This window comes from Rhinatrema bivittatum, unplaced genomic scaffold (genome assembly GCF_901001135.1).
Source record: "Rhinatrema bivittatum unplaced genomic scaffold, aRhiBiv1.1, whole genome shotgun sequence".
NCBI lineage: Eukaryota > Metazoa > Chordata > Amphibia > Gymnophiona > Rhinatrematidae > Rhinatrema > Rhinatrema bivittatum.
Genome location: NW_021820338.1, coordinates 27,797 through 44,908, shown reverse-complemented (window position 1 = coordinate 44,908; position 17,112 = coordinate 27,797). Strand labels below are relative to the sequence as shown.

The window sequence follows — 17,112 nt, the reverse complement described above, 5'->3', positions numbered from 1 at the left end:
ATTCTAGAGCACAGTCCAGATGTATTTCACACATTAAGAAAGGTGGAAAGAAGGCAAACGATTACCAGCATGGTTAAAAGGGGAGGTGAAAGAAGCTATTTTAGCCAAAAGATCTTCATTCAAAAATTGGAAGAAGGATCCAACAGAAGAAAATAGGATAAAGCATAAATGATGGCAAGTTAAATGTAATACATTGATAAGACAGGCTAAGAGAGAATTTGAAAAGAAGTTGGCTGTAGAGGCAAAAACTCACAGTAAAACCTTTTTTAAATATATCCGAAGCAGAAAGCCTGTGAGGGAGTTAATTCTTTTTACCACACAAGGTGTTGGCTTAGGAGTTTACCTAAAGCTTCCTTATTTCTTCTCCAGTAACCATTCCCACACTTCTTCTGGGGAAGACGATATCTGCTATGAATTCGCATGAGATCAAGTAGCAAGCATAGAAGGAAGGGCCTGTAAATCTATCCAACGCATATAGATTGTGGGTATCCTGAAAACCTGACAGGTGGGGTTTCCACTGCACATACATGGAACCCATTGGTCTTCAACTTGCTTTTTCGGTATCTAAGTTATCCTTGCACTCAGACTCATGCTTGTTTCTGCAGCAAGTTAAAAATGGCTCCACTGGGGATTGAACCCAGGCCCTTTTGCGTGTAAATCAGATGTGATACCCACTACACCATGGAACCAACTGACCCCTTCTTTTAATCTGTGAGCAACTGTCGAACCCTTGATGCCTGCCTAAAGGAGGACTAATTGAACAAGCATCTCAGCTAGAGAAGTGCATTCATTGAAAAAAAAATATAAAAATGAAATCAGTGGAGCCAACTTGATTCTTTTTTATTTATTTAGTTTATTTATTAAAAATTCTTGTATACCATCGTTCATAATATACATCACAACGGTTTACATGTTACAAAATCATAAAATCAAACTGAAATATCTAAAAGGTACAGGAAAATATGATAAAAAATAAAATTGTTAATCAATTATGAATAAATGAACATAAAACAAAGATAAAATAATGTTTCTTTAAACCAATGAGTCCTTTTTTCAAGATAGTCAATATAAGCCTGTTTGAAAAGCCATGCTTTTAGAGCTTTTTTTAAAGCTTTAAACTCTGACTCTAAACTCTTAGGGTCCAAAATGAGCTGAAGGGGACCCGTGAACTAAAGGAATCCTACTTGTTTCATTTCTGTCAAACAGAATGATTTCTATAAGCAATTATAGTCAAAAGACCCATGGAAATCATAGGTATAGCAACAGTTGCAAATGTATGGAGAAAGGTTCATACACTGTGGAGCGGGCAGGCTGCAGAGAAGGGTCGGATTGGCATACCGTCAAGCAATGAGAGTTATGATGTATCGCAGCGGAGCATTTTCCTAGTCTCCTATAATGCCACAGAGCGGGTTACAGTGATGCTGAGCTCGAAGAATGAGCATGTCACAGCTTTGCTCTGCATTGTTTCTCCAGACATTGTCTGTGTGAAAGCACAGCACTGAGCTCTCTCCGAGTTCTTGGTAAGGATTTTTGCTGTGGCAGCCCATTAACACAAGACAGGAAAACAAACCATGGCGGCAGCATGGCATCACAATATCTCTGCATCATTGTAGATTTGTGTTGCTTCGCTTGCTGTTCTGTTTATCCTTTTGCGTGATTGAAGCCTTAGCTACACTTCAGATTAGTTATTTATTATCTGTATGACTGCCAGTGGGCACAGTGTGGGCAGTGGGAGCTAGGTAGAACTGGGCATAAGCGAGCAGTGAAGGCAGGCCAGAAAGTGCAGCATAACAGGCTGTATTGTGAAGCCTGTCTGTGATAGAGAAATAGTGCAGACAGTGCAGACAGGATGACACTCACTGTTTGCCTGGCAGAAGGCAAAGTGTGTGCAGGTGGCACTAGGCAGTGGGCATTATAATACCACGGAAAAATGTTAAATCCTTGTTGTAATCTTAACATCCCCGGTGACATATATACAATGATGTGAGGGAGAGGGAAAGGCAGAGCAGATGATTGTAAATTTAAATGTGTCCAAAATTGCGCACTTTTGCACTGGCACCGGCAGGTAAAAACCAAAAAATGAGGTCCTGCCCTGAAACTGAAGAGGATTTCTTCTGGACTACTACAACAGCAGAGCCAGCTTTACGCTAAAGAAACTGGCATACGAGCTTGATGATGTGTCACTGCTGCAGAGTGCAGATAACAGTGAGTGTTTTCTCTCCAATCTTCTGTGTTCAGCGAGAGAGAAAATGTTGCTGCAGAGGTTGCAGTGAAAGCCAAATTTTCCTCCACTGATTTACATGAAAAATCTTCAGAGATACTCATCTTTACGGTATCTAAGTTATCGTTGCACTCAGACTCATGCCTGTTCTGCAGCAAGTTAAAAATGGCTCCACTGGGGATTGAACCCAGGCCCTTCTGCGTGTAAAGCAGATGTGATACCCACTACACTATGGAACCAACTGACCCCTTTCATTAACCTGTGAGCAATTGTCAAATCCTTGATGCCCGCCTAAAGGAGGACTAATTGAACAAGCATCTCAGCTAGAGAAGTGCATTCATTGAAAACAAAATATAAAAATGAAATCAGTGGAGCCAACTTGTTTCTTTTTTTTTAATTTATTAAAAATTCTTGTATACCATCGTTCATAATATACATCACAATGGTTTACATGTTACAAATCATAACATCAAACTGAAATATCTAAAAGGTACAGTAAAATATGATAAAAAATAAAATTGTTAATCAATTATTAATAAATGAACATAAAACAAGATAAAATAATGTTTCTTTAAACCAATGAGTCCTTTTTTTCAAGATAGTCAAATAAGCCTGTTTGAAAAGCCATGCTTTTAGAGCTTTTTTAAAAGCTTTAAACTCTGACTCTAAACTCTTAGGGTCCAAAATGAGCTGAAGGGGACCCGTGAACTAAAGGAATCCTACTTGTTTCATTTCTGTCAAACAGAATGATTTCTATAAGCAATTATAGTCAAAAGACCCATGGAAATCATAGGCATAGCAACAGTTGCAAATGTATGGAGAAAGGTTCATACACTGTGCAGCGGGCAGGCTGCAGAGAAGGGACGGATTGGCATACCGTCAAGCAATGAGAGTTATGATGTATCGCAGCGGTTGCATTTTCCTAGTCTCATATAATGCCACAGAGCGGGTTACAGTGATGCTGAGCTCGAAGAATGAGCATGTCACAGCCTTGCTCTGCATTGTTTCTCTAGACTTTGTCTGTGTGAAAGCAAAGCACTGAGCTCTCTCCGAGTTCTTGGTAAGGATTTTTGCTGTGGCAGCCCATTAACACAAGACAGGAAAAACAAACCATGGAGGCAGCATGGCATCATAATATCTCTGCATCATTGTAGATTTGTGTTGCTTCGCTTGCTGTTCTGTTTATCCTTTTTCGTGATTGAAGCCTTAGCTACACTTCAGATTAGTTATTTATTATCTGTATGACTGCCACTGGGCACAGTGTAGGCAGTGGCAGCTAGGTAGTACTGGGCATAAGCGAGCAGTGAAGGCAGGCCAGAAAGTGCAGCATAACAGGCTGTATGTGAAGCCTGTCTGTGACAGAGAAATAGTGCACACAGAGCAGAAAGGATGACACTCACTGTTTGCCTGGCAGAAGGCAAAGTGTGTGCAGTGGGCACTAGGCAGTGGGCATTATAATACCACGGAAAAATGTTAAATCGTTGTTGTAATCTTAACATCCCCGGGGTAACATATATAGAATGATGTGAGGGAGAGGGAAAGGCAGAACAGATGAAGTAAATTTAAATGTGTCCAAAATTGCGCACTTTTGCACTGGCACCGGCAGGTAAAAACCAAAAATGAGGTCCTGCCCTGAAACTGAAGAGGGATTTCTTCTGGACTACTACAACAGCAGGAGCCAGCTTTACGCTAAAGAAACTGGCATACGAGCTTGATGATGTGTCACTGCTGCAGAGTGCAGATAACAGTGAGTGTTTTTCTCTCCAATCTTCTGTGTTCAGCGAGAGAGAAAATGTTGCTGATAGGTTGCAGTGAAAGCCAATTTTCCTCCACTGATTTACATGAAAAATCTTCAGAGGGATAGCTGTGCTAGTCTGGTGTAGCAGCCCCTCAACCTCAAAAGATACTCATCAGCCGCTGCAAATAGTACAAGGACACCAACCCAGGACCCAGACCTTGCCAGAAAAGGAGATGCCAACACTTTCCACATATTATCCCAGACAATGCCAACACTGGACACAACATCATCAGCAACATGCGGGACACATTCTCCTGCTTTTCTTCCAATCTAATATATGCCAACACCTGCCAGCAAAGTCCCGCTTCTGTCTACATAGGACAAACGGGACAATCTATAAGGACAAGGTAAAAGGATTTAAACCTGAGGTTAGAAATGACAACATTCAACCTTCCTTGACATTCTCTGTCTGACCTTAAGGTTGCCATACTCCTACATGAAAACTTCAAAGGAGCACTCCAGCCTGAAACTGCTGAATTGGAACTCATTAAAAATCTAAATACCATCACCCAAGGGCTGAACAGAAGCAATGGATTCATGACTCATTACAAATATGCATAAACTGAACTGTTGTCTGATCATTCTGTCTATTCACACTTACCTCAGTTGTCAGTAGGCTAAACTACAATCCTATTCACACTCTCTCCACACCGTTTCCTGCCTTTTCCCATGTCTTCTCACTCTTCTGTATATATTGTACACATCAACTGTACATCATTTCATGCATCTGATGGTGTGGACTGTGTCCTCGAAAGCTCATGCTTTAATAAAACAGTTAGTCTAAATGATTCCACTCGACTCCTAGTGCTTTTTTATTCAGATGAAGAGTCATTACTTTTTTTCCCTGAAATAGAAGCTATTGATAGTGTACCAGAAGGGGAAAATTTGGGAGGCCTTTACAGTAGTGTGTTAGCCACCTTATCCAGTTCTTTGATGGGGAAGGCAGGACAAAATTAGGATGTGGCTGAAGAGCAGGCAGCAGAGTTAGAGAGCACATCTGATGCCCTTGGCATTGTTCCTCAGAGTCCACCCACTATATCAGCTCCAGTGGCAGCATCCTCTGCTAAGTATGTAGAGAAGGGATCAGAGTGGACTTGGAAGATCTGGAGACATTTCTAAATAAGGGAAGGCCCACGCTTTGCAAAATGCAAGCACATGGCAAAGACACAGGTCCTGGCAAACAAATGGGGCATTTAACTAACACTGGCATGCTTTATAAGCCACAGAAGCAGCAGCCCTTAGGACTAGCATCTGGGGAGTTTGGAAGTGGCAGAAAAGAGGAAAAGTGTTTCCCAATCTGATCCCATGCCCTCAACCCTTTCCATCATTCAGGTAAGAGGCAAGCAGACCCCTGCCAAACATGAGAAGTGAAAAGCTACGATGGAAAAATGGAACAGGTTTCAATAGCAATGCCCCAGGACAGGAGAGAAGCAGCAGTCAAAGTTAGAAAAAGGGGCAGTTCTGAAATAAGTTCCCTTGATAGCCAGCCCCTGCAGCTAGTAGAGAATGAGGGCTTGAAAATAGAACTACAAGGATAAAAGTGAAGCAAGATGTTTTGAGGATCCAACACTAGCACCTGAGGTCTTTCTACAAATGCTAATTTTCTCTCAGAGAGTAACTGCAAGGAAATGACCAACTTTTGCATTCATTCTGCCCTGTCATTCCAGTCCATACTGCCAAGGATATACTGTTGCAGTCCATCACAGGGGATGACCACCTCAGGGACAACAGGACTAGTGCAAAACAGTTATTGTCACTGTCTTCTATTGCACTCAAGATCTTTGTAGGATTGCTCCCAAGCTGTTCCTAACAAGGTCCCATAACAATGCAAGCATTCACTGACACCAATACAGCTGATGGCTGAACATCTATAAAATGCTCATCCACTGCTAGAAACATAAAGTGGCTCCATTGGGACTTGAACCCAAGACCTTCTGTGTGTGAAACAGATGTGATAACCTCTACACCATGGAACCATTTCCTTGTCTGTTTGCTTCCTTATTACACTTTCAAACACCTATCCATTTATTTAGAATACTGTTTGAATAATTCATGGGATAATCGCCTCAGCCACCATTCACATTCTAACATTTTTTACATCTTGGCAAAAAATAGATCTTCCAAGAGCCATCCCATCTACCATGAAAAATTTGTTTTACTAGAGTCACTGCTGATTCTTTTTACCACGCAAGATGCTGGCTTAGGAGTTTACCTAAAGCTTCCTTATTTCGTCTCCAGTAACCATTCCCACACTTCTTCTGGGGAAGACGATATATGCTATGAAATTCGCATGAGCTCAAGTAGCAAGCATAGAAGGAAGGGCCTGTAATCTATCCCACACATATAGACTGTGGGTATCCTGAAAACCTGACAGGTGGGGTTTCCACTGCACATATATGGAACCCATTGGTCTTCTTGCTTTTTCGGTATCTAAGTTATCCTTGCACTCAGACTCATGCCTGTTTCTGCAGCAAGTTAAAAATGGCTCTACTGGGGATTGAACCTAGGCCCTTCTGTTGTAAAGCAGATGTGATTACCCACTACACTATGCGAACCAATTGACCCCTTATTTTATCTGTGAGCAACCGTCGAACCCTTGATGCCCGCCTAAAGGAGGCCTAATTGAACAAGCATCTCAGCTAGAGAAGTGCATTCATTGAAAACAAAATATAAAAATGAAATCAGTGGAGCCAACTTGTTTCTTTTTTATTTATTTATTTTATTTATTAAAAATTCTTGTATACCATCGTTCATAATATACATCACAACGGTTTACATGTTACAAAATCATAAAATCAAACTGAAATATCTAAAAGGTACAGGAAAATATGATAAAAAATAAAATTGTTAATCAATTATTAATAAATGAACATAAAACAAAGAAAAAAAAATAATGTTTCTTTAAACCAATGAGTCCTTTTTTTCAAGATAGTCAATATAAGCCTGTTTGAACAGCCATGCATTTAGAGCTTTTTTGAAAGCTTTAAACTCTGACTCTAAACTCTTAGGGTCCCAAAATGAGCTGAAGGGGACCCGTGAACTAAAGGAATCCTACTTGTTTCATTTCTGTCAAACAGAATGATTTCTATAAGCAATTATAGTCCAAAGACCCATGAAATCATAGGCATAGCAACAGTTGCAAATGTATGGAGAAAGGTCATACACTGTGGAGCGGGCAGGCTGCAGAGAAGGGGACGGATTGGCATTACCGTTAAGCAATGAGAGTTATGATGTATCGCAGCGGAGCATTTTCCTAGTCTCCTATAATGCCGCAGAGCGGGTTACAGTGATGCTGAGCTCGAAGAAATGAGCATGTCACCCCCCCCCCTCCCGAAATCTCCTACCGAGGAGGCTTAAGCCATTCAGTCAGCGGGTAAATTAAACCATGTCCCTATAGGTGGGCCCGGCCATTATTTTGGCCTAACACAAGCTGTGAGACCTGTACAGTGCCAGGTCTGATTGGCCGCATGTCTTTGCCTGTACCAGAGCAATTCCTGGGCTGTCAAGTGTGTCTACTGCAGTGTTTTTCAACTTCAGAGCATGTATTCACTCATTGCTATTGCTGCAAGGGGACCCCTGATTCAAGACATTGGAGTGGGATGGCAGGCAGGGGCCAATCCACACTGAGTGCATTTCACTGTCCTGGAGTGGCTGCAGCGAGAAGGCCTAGTTTCCCCTGAAGGCTCAGACACCAGCAGGGTAGTATTGCGCGCGGCCTAAACTGGCCTCATCCGAAAAACCTCCCTTGCTGACGGAACCTGAAGAGGCACCTCCAATGAAGTCCTAGACTTTTGTGTAGCATGGCTGAGTGGTCTAAGGCGCTGGATTAAGGCTCCAGTCTCTTTGGGGGCGTGGGTTCGAATCCCACTGCTGCCAATGTCTCTTTGGGTACTTGCCAGGTTCTTATGGCCTGGGATTGGCCACTATTGGAAACAAGATGCTGGGCTTGATGGACCCTTGGTCTGACCCAGTATGGCATGTTCTTATGTTCTTAAGATGGCTTGGTCCCAGGCCCAGGCCCTTGCAAGTGGAAACACCCCGGATGTGGTGGTAGAAATCATCGTTGAAGACCCTCTGGCCGGCAGGGCTAGCGGAGATTCCAGTGCTCCTTCCTGGGCCAAGCAAAGGGACGCCCAGGAGCAATGCCAGCTGAAAACAGCAATGATTTTGTCAGTAATTGACGAGGTAGTCGGGTCCTGAAGTCCATAGACTCTCGGCAGTCGACCCCAGTGAAGACCTACCCATGACACTTCAAGCTAGCACTACCGCCTCGGTTAGCAAAGGAATCAGCATCTGGGATGGATACCAGTTCAACTAGTTTGGCATCATCAGGCTTTTATTGGACTGTATCGCAGCAGGGTCGGATGGATAGGAGAGATTGGACCAAGCCCATCACACCGGAGCAGGCCGAAGAAAGGGTGACGCCCAAATGTCACTTTGCGGCCAGGGGCCCCAGGGATTAAGAGTCAGCGTGAGAGAGAATGGTTAGTGGGAGGCGCCTCGAAGAGCAGAAATGACTCGGATACCCTTAGGCGTAGAACTAGTAATCCTCCCCCCCCCCCAAAAAAAAAAAAGGCTCACACTTATATAGGAAGGGCTGCGTGATGTCATCAAAGGGCATCGCGGGGACTTTCCCGCCAGCGGCCCTTTAAAGGCTGAGATGCGTGCACGCACGCGTCCTAAGAAGGAGCCGGGTCATGGCGTCATGGCGGCGTTCGAGCCGTGTCAGCGCTGAGGGGGCGTCGGGGGATCATCAGGATTAGTGCGGGGCCGGGCCTCAAATTGCCAAACGTAGCACTCCCTTTTCAGTCCCCCTCCCCACTGCACACTGGCTCCGCCCACTGCATACAGACTCCTCCCCTTCCAGTGATGGGAGCTGCTTTCAACTTCCTCCGCCCCCGCAAGGGATTGGTCGGTAGAAATGGAAACGTCATCAGTAAGTCTTAAGGGGGAGGGCACACGGTTGTGAGGCTGTTTAGTGAAAAGGAAGTCGGGAGGAATTTTTAGAAATGTGAAGAATGCGCCACATTTCTCGATAAAGTTTTCAAAAGTAACTAAATCAGCTCCGAACCAAATTCACATTTCTGAAATCTCCAAAATTGGCAACACTGAATCGGGCTTTGCTTTCAGTGGGAATCTCTCACGCCTCCTGTGTGATGCCATCAGTCTGAGCCCTCAGTGTGAAGCTTCCCCTGTGTGATGTCATCACTCTGCGCCTGGCAGGAGACAGCGCTGTCAGATTCAGAGAAGAACATTATCTTCCCCAGCTCTGATTCTCAACTTATCTCACTCCCTCTATAAAGCAAGAGGCAAACACTCAGCTCTTCTCCAGCCCGAGGAAGTGCCCCCGATTCATTTCTAATCCTGAAAGCAACAAAAGCAGAGAGGAAAATGCCTGCAGGAGCTTCTGCTCAGGTAGGAGATTGCACCCAACGCCCTGCCCTCTCTGTATAAACACTGAGAACATAAGAAATGCCAGACTGGGTCAGAGCAATGCTCCATCGAGCCCTGCATCTTGTCTCTCACAGGGGCCAGTCCAGGTCACCTGAATATATCTGGCAAATCCATATAAGAAATTCAGTTTCATGTTGCTCTGTGCAAGAAATAGATTTTGTCCTCTTCACCTCTTATCTATCTGGCTAATGAACATAAGAACATGCCATACTGGGTCAGACCAAGGGCCCATCAAGCCAAGCATCCTGTTTCCAACAGTGGCCAATCCAGGCCATAAGAACCTGGCAAAGTATCCAAAAACTAAGTCTATTCCATGTTACTGTTGCTAGTAATAGCAGTGGCTATTTTCTAAGTCAACTTAATTAATAGCAGGTAATGGACTTCTCCTCCAAGAACTTATCCAAACCTTTTTTAAACACAGCTACACTAACTGTACTAACCGCATCTTCTGACAACAAATTCCAGAGTTTAATTGTGCGTTGAGTGAAAAAGAACTTTCTCCGATTTGTTTTAAATGTTCCCAAAGCTAACTTCATGGAGTCTCCCCTAGTTTTTCTATTATCTGAAAGAGTAAATAACCGATTCACATCTACCTGTTCTAGACCTCTCATGATTTTAAACACCTCTATTATATCCTCCCTCAGCCATCTCTTTTCCAAACTGAAAAGTTCTAACCTCTTTAGTCTTTCCTCATAGGGGAGCTGTTCCATTCCCCTTATCATTTTGGTTGCCCTTCTCTGTACCTTCTCCATCGCAATTATATCTTTTTTGAGATGCAGCGACCAGAATTGTACACAGTATTCAAGGTGCGGTCTCACCATGGAGCGATTCAGAGGCATTATGACATTTTCCATTTTATTCACTACTATCTATCCTTTTCCCCCTTCCTTTATCTACTCCAGTCTCCCACTTTATTCTGTCTTTCAACCAACCAGTCTCTTCCCCCTCAATCTCCTTCCGCTCTTCTTGTTTCTGTTTAATCAATCTTCTTATCCTGCAGTATAGCCTTCCTCTCACTTTCTTCTCCAGCTCCCCAGTAAGTCTTCCCTGCTGTCTTCCTCCTGTGCTGCCACCATTTCAGCCCAAATCATGTGTGTTTGTTTTCTGTGAGCCACTGTGACAGAAGTAGCTGTTAGGGTCAGGCAGGAGAGACTGGTGGCAGCAAGGACCAGTTGCAGAAGTGGTGGTAGAAGCTGGCCTATGAGAGTGACTCTATAGAGGAGGAGACTGACAGCACCGGGGAGGAAAATTATCTGCAGTAGAGCTTGCAACCCAAAGGGTAAGAGTTAGAGCAGAGAAATGGTAGTAGTTGGATCAGTGGTGGAAAAAGCCATTGCAGAGAGATGTTTTGGATGAAACATTGGGGTGGGGGGTCAAGAAAAGGCCAAAGTGGGAGTAAGCAGGCAAAAGAATGAGGTGGCAGGCCTATGAACAGCTTCGTATACGAAAAGAAAAAACGAGCGAGCTGCTAAACAGAAGGGCAACAGGATCAAGGAGCATGAAAGTTGATATTTTAAGGAAAAATATACAAAGCTCAGTTTCTTTAAAATAATCCCTCCTCTCCCACTGTTTTGGTGGAACCCTTCACTGTATCTCATAAAGGTTAATGAAATGACTGCTGGGGATTCTGATGCGCAGACCTGCTCACACAATATAATATATTTTCTATATCTTTTAATTAGTACATTAGTGGTTAAAAAAGAAAAAGGGAGAACTTCATAATAAGAGGTATTAAGTACTTCGATCCTGCCCTCTCTGTACAAACACTTCAGCAGCTTTCTAACTACAGAGTCAGCCCAGACTTTAATGAGACTCTGAGCAGATCTGGGTCACAGAAAAGGCACTTTGGGACTGCCCTGAGTTTAAGGAGAGAGATCAGGATTGATTAATTCCAGTGGGAGCATTGAAAGAAGGCAATCATCTTGCTGGTGCCTGAAGAGAAATCTTTGGACTTAAACAAGTTTGGGGAGAGGTGTTATAGTGGGGTATATTCTTTAGAGTTTGTATGTATCTGATATATAAAGCAAGCCATCAGGAGGTATTAGTTTAGGGTTTGTGTAGACCTATGTAAAAAGGTTGAAAAAGGTCAGTTACTCACCTTAAAAAAGTGTTAGTGTGATTGATTTGAGTAGGTGCCAGCATTTGATTAATCAGAAATCTAAATCCTGCTATTGCACCAGCCCTTATTGAGAGTTTAATCATCCCCTTGTTGGTCAATACCAGATTAATAATGAATACACCAAAAAATTTAAAGGACTTCAGTTGTACACACTCCTAATCCTTTAGCAACCTAAAGTTAAATTAGGAACTTCAAGATGAAGGCAGCAGTCCAACATCAACAGGGAGTCTTCCAGTCTTTTGCATAAAGTGTCACATATATGATATTTTACCCACTGTTGAGAGGTTGTATGTGTGCACCTGGTGCAAAGAGCTCCTGGCTCTTAGAGAAATGAGTCCAATCTCTGGAGGCTAGAGTGGCAGACGTGGAGGAGCTGAAGCAGACAGAGAGGTATATAGATGAAACTTTCAGGGACACAGTAGCCAAGTCGTAACCTCAGTTTACATGGCAGCTTTGGTATTGCTTTGGATCAGGAAGGTCTCCTGGTCAGTGAGCATTGCTGTGGTGTTGCAGGAAGTGATCCTCTAGCAAGGACCTACTCTCCAGGTGATGCATTGTCCTCTCACACCGAGGATGAGTCTCCTAGGACTACTACCCAGGAGGGAAGGGTTAGGTTCACCGTCATTGCTGGTGATTCAATTATTAGACATGTAGATAGCTGGGTGACTGGTGGACCTGGGGACCCCCTGGTAACTTGTCAGTCTGGTGTAAAGGTAGCGGACCTCACCATCACCTAGATAGGATTTTAGACAATGCTGGCTGTTGTGGTACATGTGGGCACCAACGACATAGGAAAATGTGGGAGGGAGGTTCTGGAAGCCAAATTTAGGATTTTAGGTAGGAAGCTGAAATCCGGAGCCTCCAGGGTGGCATTCTCTGAAATGCTGCCCATTCCAGGTGCAGGTCCCGAGAGGCAGGCAGAGCTCCGGAGTCTCAATTCATGGATGAGACAATGATGCAGGGAGGAGGGAATCAGTTTTGTAAGAAACTAAGCAGAGTGGAATCAGGCTGCTGGCACTAACTTTTTAAAAGGAGATAGAGCAGCTTTTAAACTAGAACAAGGAGGAAAGCTGACAGTCACTCAGTCGTGCACAGTTCGGAGGAATGTATCTTTGAAGGATACTAATGAAACAGGAGAGTTAGAGCAACCCAACAGAGAGGTTCCAATAAAAGCAAACATAGTCCATGTGCCTGTAAGTAATCACCTGAGGTAAAGAATTCCAAATTATCCCTAACAATTGAAAAGCAGGTTGTTAATACAAACAAAAAACACACTTTGAAATGTCTGTATGCCAATGCCAGAAGTCTAAGAACTTAGTAAGATGTGAAATTTAGAGTGTATAACAGTGAATGACGGGATAGACATGATCATGGGTAAGGCATCCATAGTGCACAGTGGTGCACAGGCCTCTCCAACTTTAAAATGGGGTGTGCTGTGCTCTACCAACTTGGGAAGCTATTGCGTCTTCTCTGGCTCTCCCCCACAGAACAATAAGTGCTGCTTCCCAAGACTAGTGTTCCCACTAAGCTGCACATGTGCGCTTGTGCACAACTTTTCTTGCGGGCACACACAGCTTGTCCTCCTCCCAGTACAGTGGTGCAGCCCATCCCGTCACAGCCCGAAGTGAAGAGGACAGCTGGGCAATGGCCAAGCCCATTTTGCGATGGCCTGAAGTGAAGAAGAGGCTGGCGGAGCCCATCCCATCATGGCCAGAAGTGAGGAGGCCTGCAAGGCCGTGGTGGAGCCCATCCCACCACAGCCAGAAGTGAAGAGGAGGCCATGGGTGTCTCTATGTAAGAGCTTGTTTGTCTATGTGAGAGCCTGTGGACATGTGTGTATGTGTCTGTACGAGAGTCTGTATGTGTGAGAACCTGTGTGCATGTATGTATGTCTGTATGAGATCTTGTGCGCTTATCTGTGTGCGTGTGTTTGTGTTTCTCTATGTGAGAGCCTATATATGTGAGAACCTAGGTGTATGTCTGTGTAAGATCTTGTGTGCATGTTTGTCTGTATGTCTGTGTGAGAGCTTGTGTGTATATGTCTGTATGAGAGCCTGTGTGCATGTATGTCTGTGTGAGAGGCTATGTGTGTATATTGTGTAGCTGTGAGAGCCTGTGGCATGTGTGTGTGTGAAAGCCTGTGCCTGTGAGAGCCTATGTGTTACACACAGGCATTTGCACACACACACACACACACATACACCCAATGTGTGTGTGAGGAAGGGTGAGCTTGTGTGTGTGAGAGAGAGGGAGTGTGTGTGAAAGCCTGTGACTGTGAGAGCCTATGTGTTACACACAGGCATGTGCACACACACACATACACACAATGTGTGCGTGAGGAAGAGTGAGCCTGTGTGTGTGTGTGTGTGTGTGTGAAAGCATTGGCATATATATGTGGGAGGGAGTGTCTGAAAGAATGAATGTATTAGTATGTGTGTGTATGTGTGAGTGAGGGAGAAGATAGTTTGTGCGGTCCCAGCTCCCCTATTGCACGATAATCTCAGGGTAACGGGAAATCAAGAAATCCCAGGTATGGAGAGCAGGAGCTTTTTAAAATCCTTATTAGTTTTAATTGTGTGTAATTTGATGTTTCTATTGTTTTTAAATATTTTTGTTAAATATTAGAACATTATTAATTATTGGATGTTTTATTCATCGGAGGTTTTGAAATATTTTACTGGTGCTTGGGAAATATTAGAACTAATGTGTGCAAATTTGTTTAGATTATTGGATGTTGGTTGGCTGTTTTGACGTGTATTCTTTTTATTAGCAGGGCTTTAATATTTTGAATGATGTTTTATATCTGCAATTTTATTGCTTGATGTTTTGAGAGGAAGGATGATGTTTCTCTTCTTCCATTGTTGCACTGCATAACCCAGTTGGGCTTGTGGTTTCCAGTTCAGTATTTGCTGGCACATTCCTACTCTGTATTAGGTGAGGCTCTGTCTGTATCTTAAAGGTCCAGCTCTTGTGTAACTTTTCATAGAAACATAGAAATGACGGCAGAAGAAGACCAATGGCCAATCTAGTCTGCCCAGCAAGCTTCATACTTATTTTTCACATACATGTCTGTTACTCTGACCACTGAGGTCTGGGCCCTTATTGGTAACTTTTAGGTTCTAATTTCCTTCCACCCCCACCATTGATGTAGAGAGCAGTGCTGGAGCTGCATCAATGTGAAGTATCAAGCCTAATTGGTTAGGGGTAGTAGTAGTTGTAACCGCCGCAATAAGCAAGCTACTTCCACGCTTATTTGTTTACCCAGCCTGTGCAATTCAGTCCTTGTTGGTTGTTGTCTGAATATAAATCCTCATTTCTTCATTCCCTCCTGCAGTTGAAGCAGTGAGCTGCGCTGTATATGTATTCAAAGTGAAGTATCAGGCATGATTGGTTCAGGGTAGTAGCCGCCAGAACAAGCAAGCTACTCCCATGCTTATTTGTTTTTCCAACCTGTGCAGTTTAGAAAATAAGTGTGAAAGCTTGCTGGGCAGACTGGATGGACCGTCTGGACTTCTTCTGCCGTCATTTCTATGTTTCTATGTTTGAATATAAATCCTCTTTTCTTTATTCCCCCTGCCATTGAAGCAGAGAGCTGCTTGGATATGCATTGAAAGTGAAGTATCAGGCTAATTTGGGTTGGGGTAGTACAGTGATGGCCAACCTTTTGCGCTCAGTGTGTCAAAATTCATAAAAAAACCGAGCATAACTCAGGTGGTGTGTCACTTCTAGAAAAATCCATAATTTTGTGATATTTGTAGCTCTAATATTAATAACAAAAAGTTATAATTTTAATATATGTTCTGTATTTATTAATAAAGCAAAAACAAATAATTCTTTACCTTACCTGCTTAGTGACTTTTTTGTTGCTGAATTTCGTCGGCTAAATCTTCAATTAAAACACTCTCTCCCCCCCCCCCCCACCCCCCCCCCCCCCACACACACACACAAACTCTTACTTCCCTGGATTTTCTCATACACACTCGTGCTCTCACACTCACTGGCTCCCTCACATACACACAAACACACACACCCAGGCAGGCTCCCAGTCATTCTCACACCACTCCCGCTCCATCCTCCAGGCAGGCACCAATTCATTCTCACACACACACACACACACACCCCCCAGGCAGGCACCCATGCATTCACACACATACACCCCCAGGCAGTCTCCCATTCATACACATGCACACACTAAAGGCAGACCCCCCTCTCATTCTTTTGCCAGCATCCTCAGAGCCTCTCTCATTCCTCTGCTGCCACTGTCACTGCTGCCGCGTGGCTATTGGGGAGGCGCCGACTGCTGCTACTGACACTGAAGCCCATTCTGCTGCCTCCTCTGTGCAGGCCCCGTGGGCTTCCACTTTCTCCATGCTGATCTCGTACATTGTGAGATCCGCATAGAGAAAGTGCTACTCCTGCACATTCCCAAAGATTACATGTGCCAATCACTAAAAAGTAATTTATTTTGGTTTTTACCTTTGCTGTCTGATCTTCGTTTTCTAATTGGTTGGTCACAGGCTTTTTTTCCCACCTTCCCTTTCTTATTTTTTTGCCAATTCCTTTTATATTGTCTTTTTTTCTGTTTCTTTTCTCTCCATCTTCTTCCCTCAAACACAGTCAGGTTCTCATTCTCACATGCATTTCTCTCTCTCACACACACTCAAAGGCTCTCACTGTCACATGCTGTGTCTCATACAATCATTCATACACACAGGCTCTCATTGGCACATGCTCTCTCTCATACAATCATTCATACACACAGGCTCTCATTGGCACATGCTGTCTGACTCACACAACCAGGCTCTCTCTCACTCCCACATGCTGTCTTGCTCAAGCACAGGCTCTCACTGTCACATGCTCTCATATACAATCATTCATACACACAGGCTCTCACTGGCACATGCTGTCTGACTCATACACCCAGGCTCTCTCTCACTTCCACATGCTGTCTTGCTCAAGCATAGGCTCTCACCGTCACACGCTGTCTCTCTCTCACACACAGAGGCTCTCACATGCTGTCTCTGCAAACATTCAGGTCCTCACTCTCACACACAGTCTCTCAACTCACTCTCACACACAATCTCTCAACTCATCTCATACACACGCACACACACACACCCTCTACAGACCCTCAGCCTCTCTCTCACCTCTGGGCCTCCTCTTCGCGGATCGCCGCAGGATGGGCTCTGCAGTGGCCCTGCTACCAGGCCTCTTCCTCTTCTCAGGCCGCTGCGACTTGAGATTCGTGGCTGCCCGTAAACGCAAGTGCTGCTCCACTTCTGCACGCGCTGATGCTTCCCCTCCTTCCTGCCCACGCGGCTCCGGCAACATTTACTTCCGGGGACGCACAGGCAGGAAGGAGGAGGAGCAGCAGCGCGTTTAAACGCGATCTTTTTCTTGGCCTTGCTGATCTGCCTGTCGCTGTGCCCGGGGGCATTGGGGGGATAATAAAAAACTAGTTTTAAAGGCTCTGCGCAGCCGATAAAAAAAAAAATTCCCGATAGTCCACAAAACGCTGCG

At 44.1% G+C, this 17,112-nt stretch overlaps 1 protein-coding gene and 3 non-coding genes across 5 annotated transcripts in view; 2 read left to right on the top strand and 2 right to left on the bottom strand.

Moving 5' to 3' along the window:
* Window positions 1-2,387: 2,387 nt before the first annotated feature.
* Window positions 2,388-2,460, bottom strand: TRNAV-UAC. The gene has a single exon. It is a non-coding gene; the product is annotated as a tRNA-Val (tRNA).
* A 3,462-nt stretch (window positions 2,461-5,922) lies between these two features.
* TRNAV-CAC lies at window positions 5,923-5,995 on the bottom strand. The gene has a single exon. It is a non-coding gene; the product is annotated as a tRNA-Val (tRNA).
* A 1,818-nt stretch (window positions 5,996-7,813) lies between these two features.
* TRNAL-AAG lies at window positions 7,814-7,895 on the top strand. The gene has a single exon. It is a non-coding gene; the product is annotated as a tRNA-Leu (tRNA).
* Window positions 7,896-8,703: 808 nt separating this feature from the next.
* LOC115081512 (oocyte zinc finger protein XlCOF6-like) overlaps window positions 8,704-17,112 on the top strand; it is a 36,153-nt gene continuing 27,744 nt past the window's right edge. Inside the window, exon 1 of one of the 2 annotated variants that reach the window (XM_029585965.1) lies at window positions 8,704-8,955. In XM_029585965.1, the coding sequence (XP_029441825.1) occupies window positions 8,941-8,955 (15 nt within the window). In that variant the 5' untranslated portion in view covers window positions 8,704-8,940. The other variant, XM_029585964.1, reaches the window with a different exon arrangement.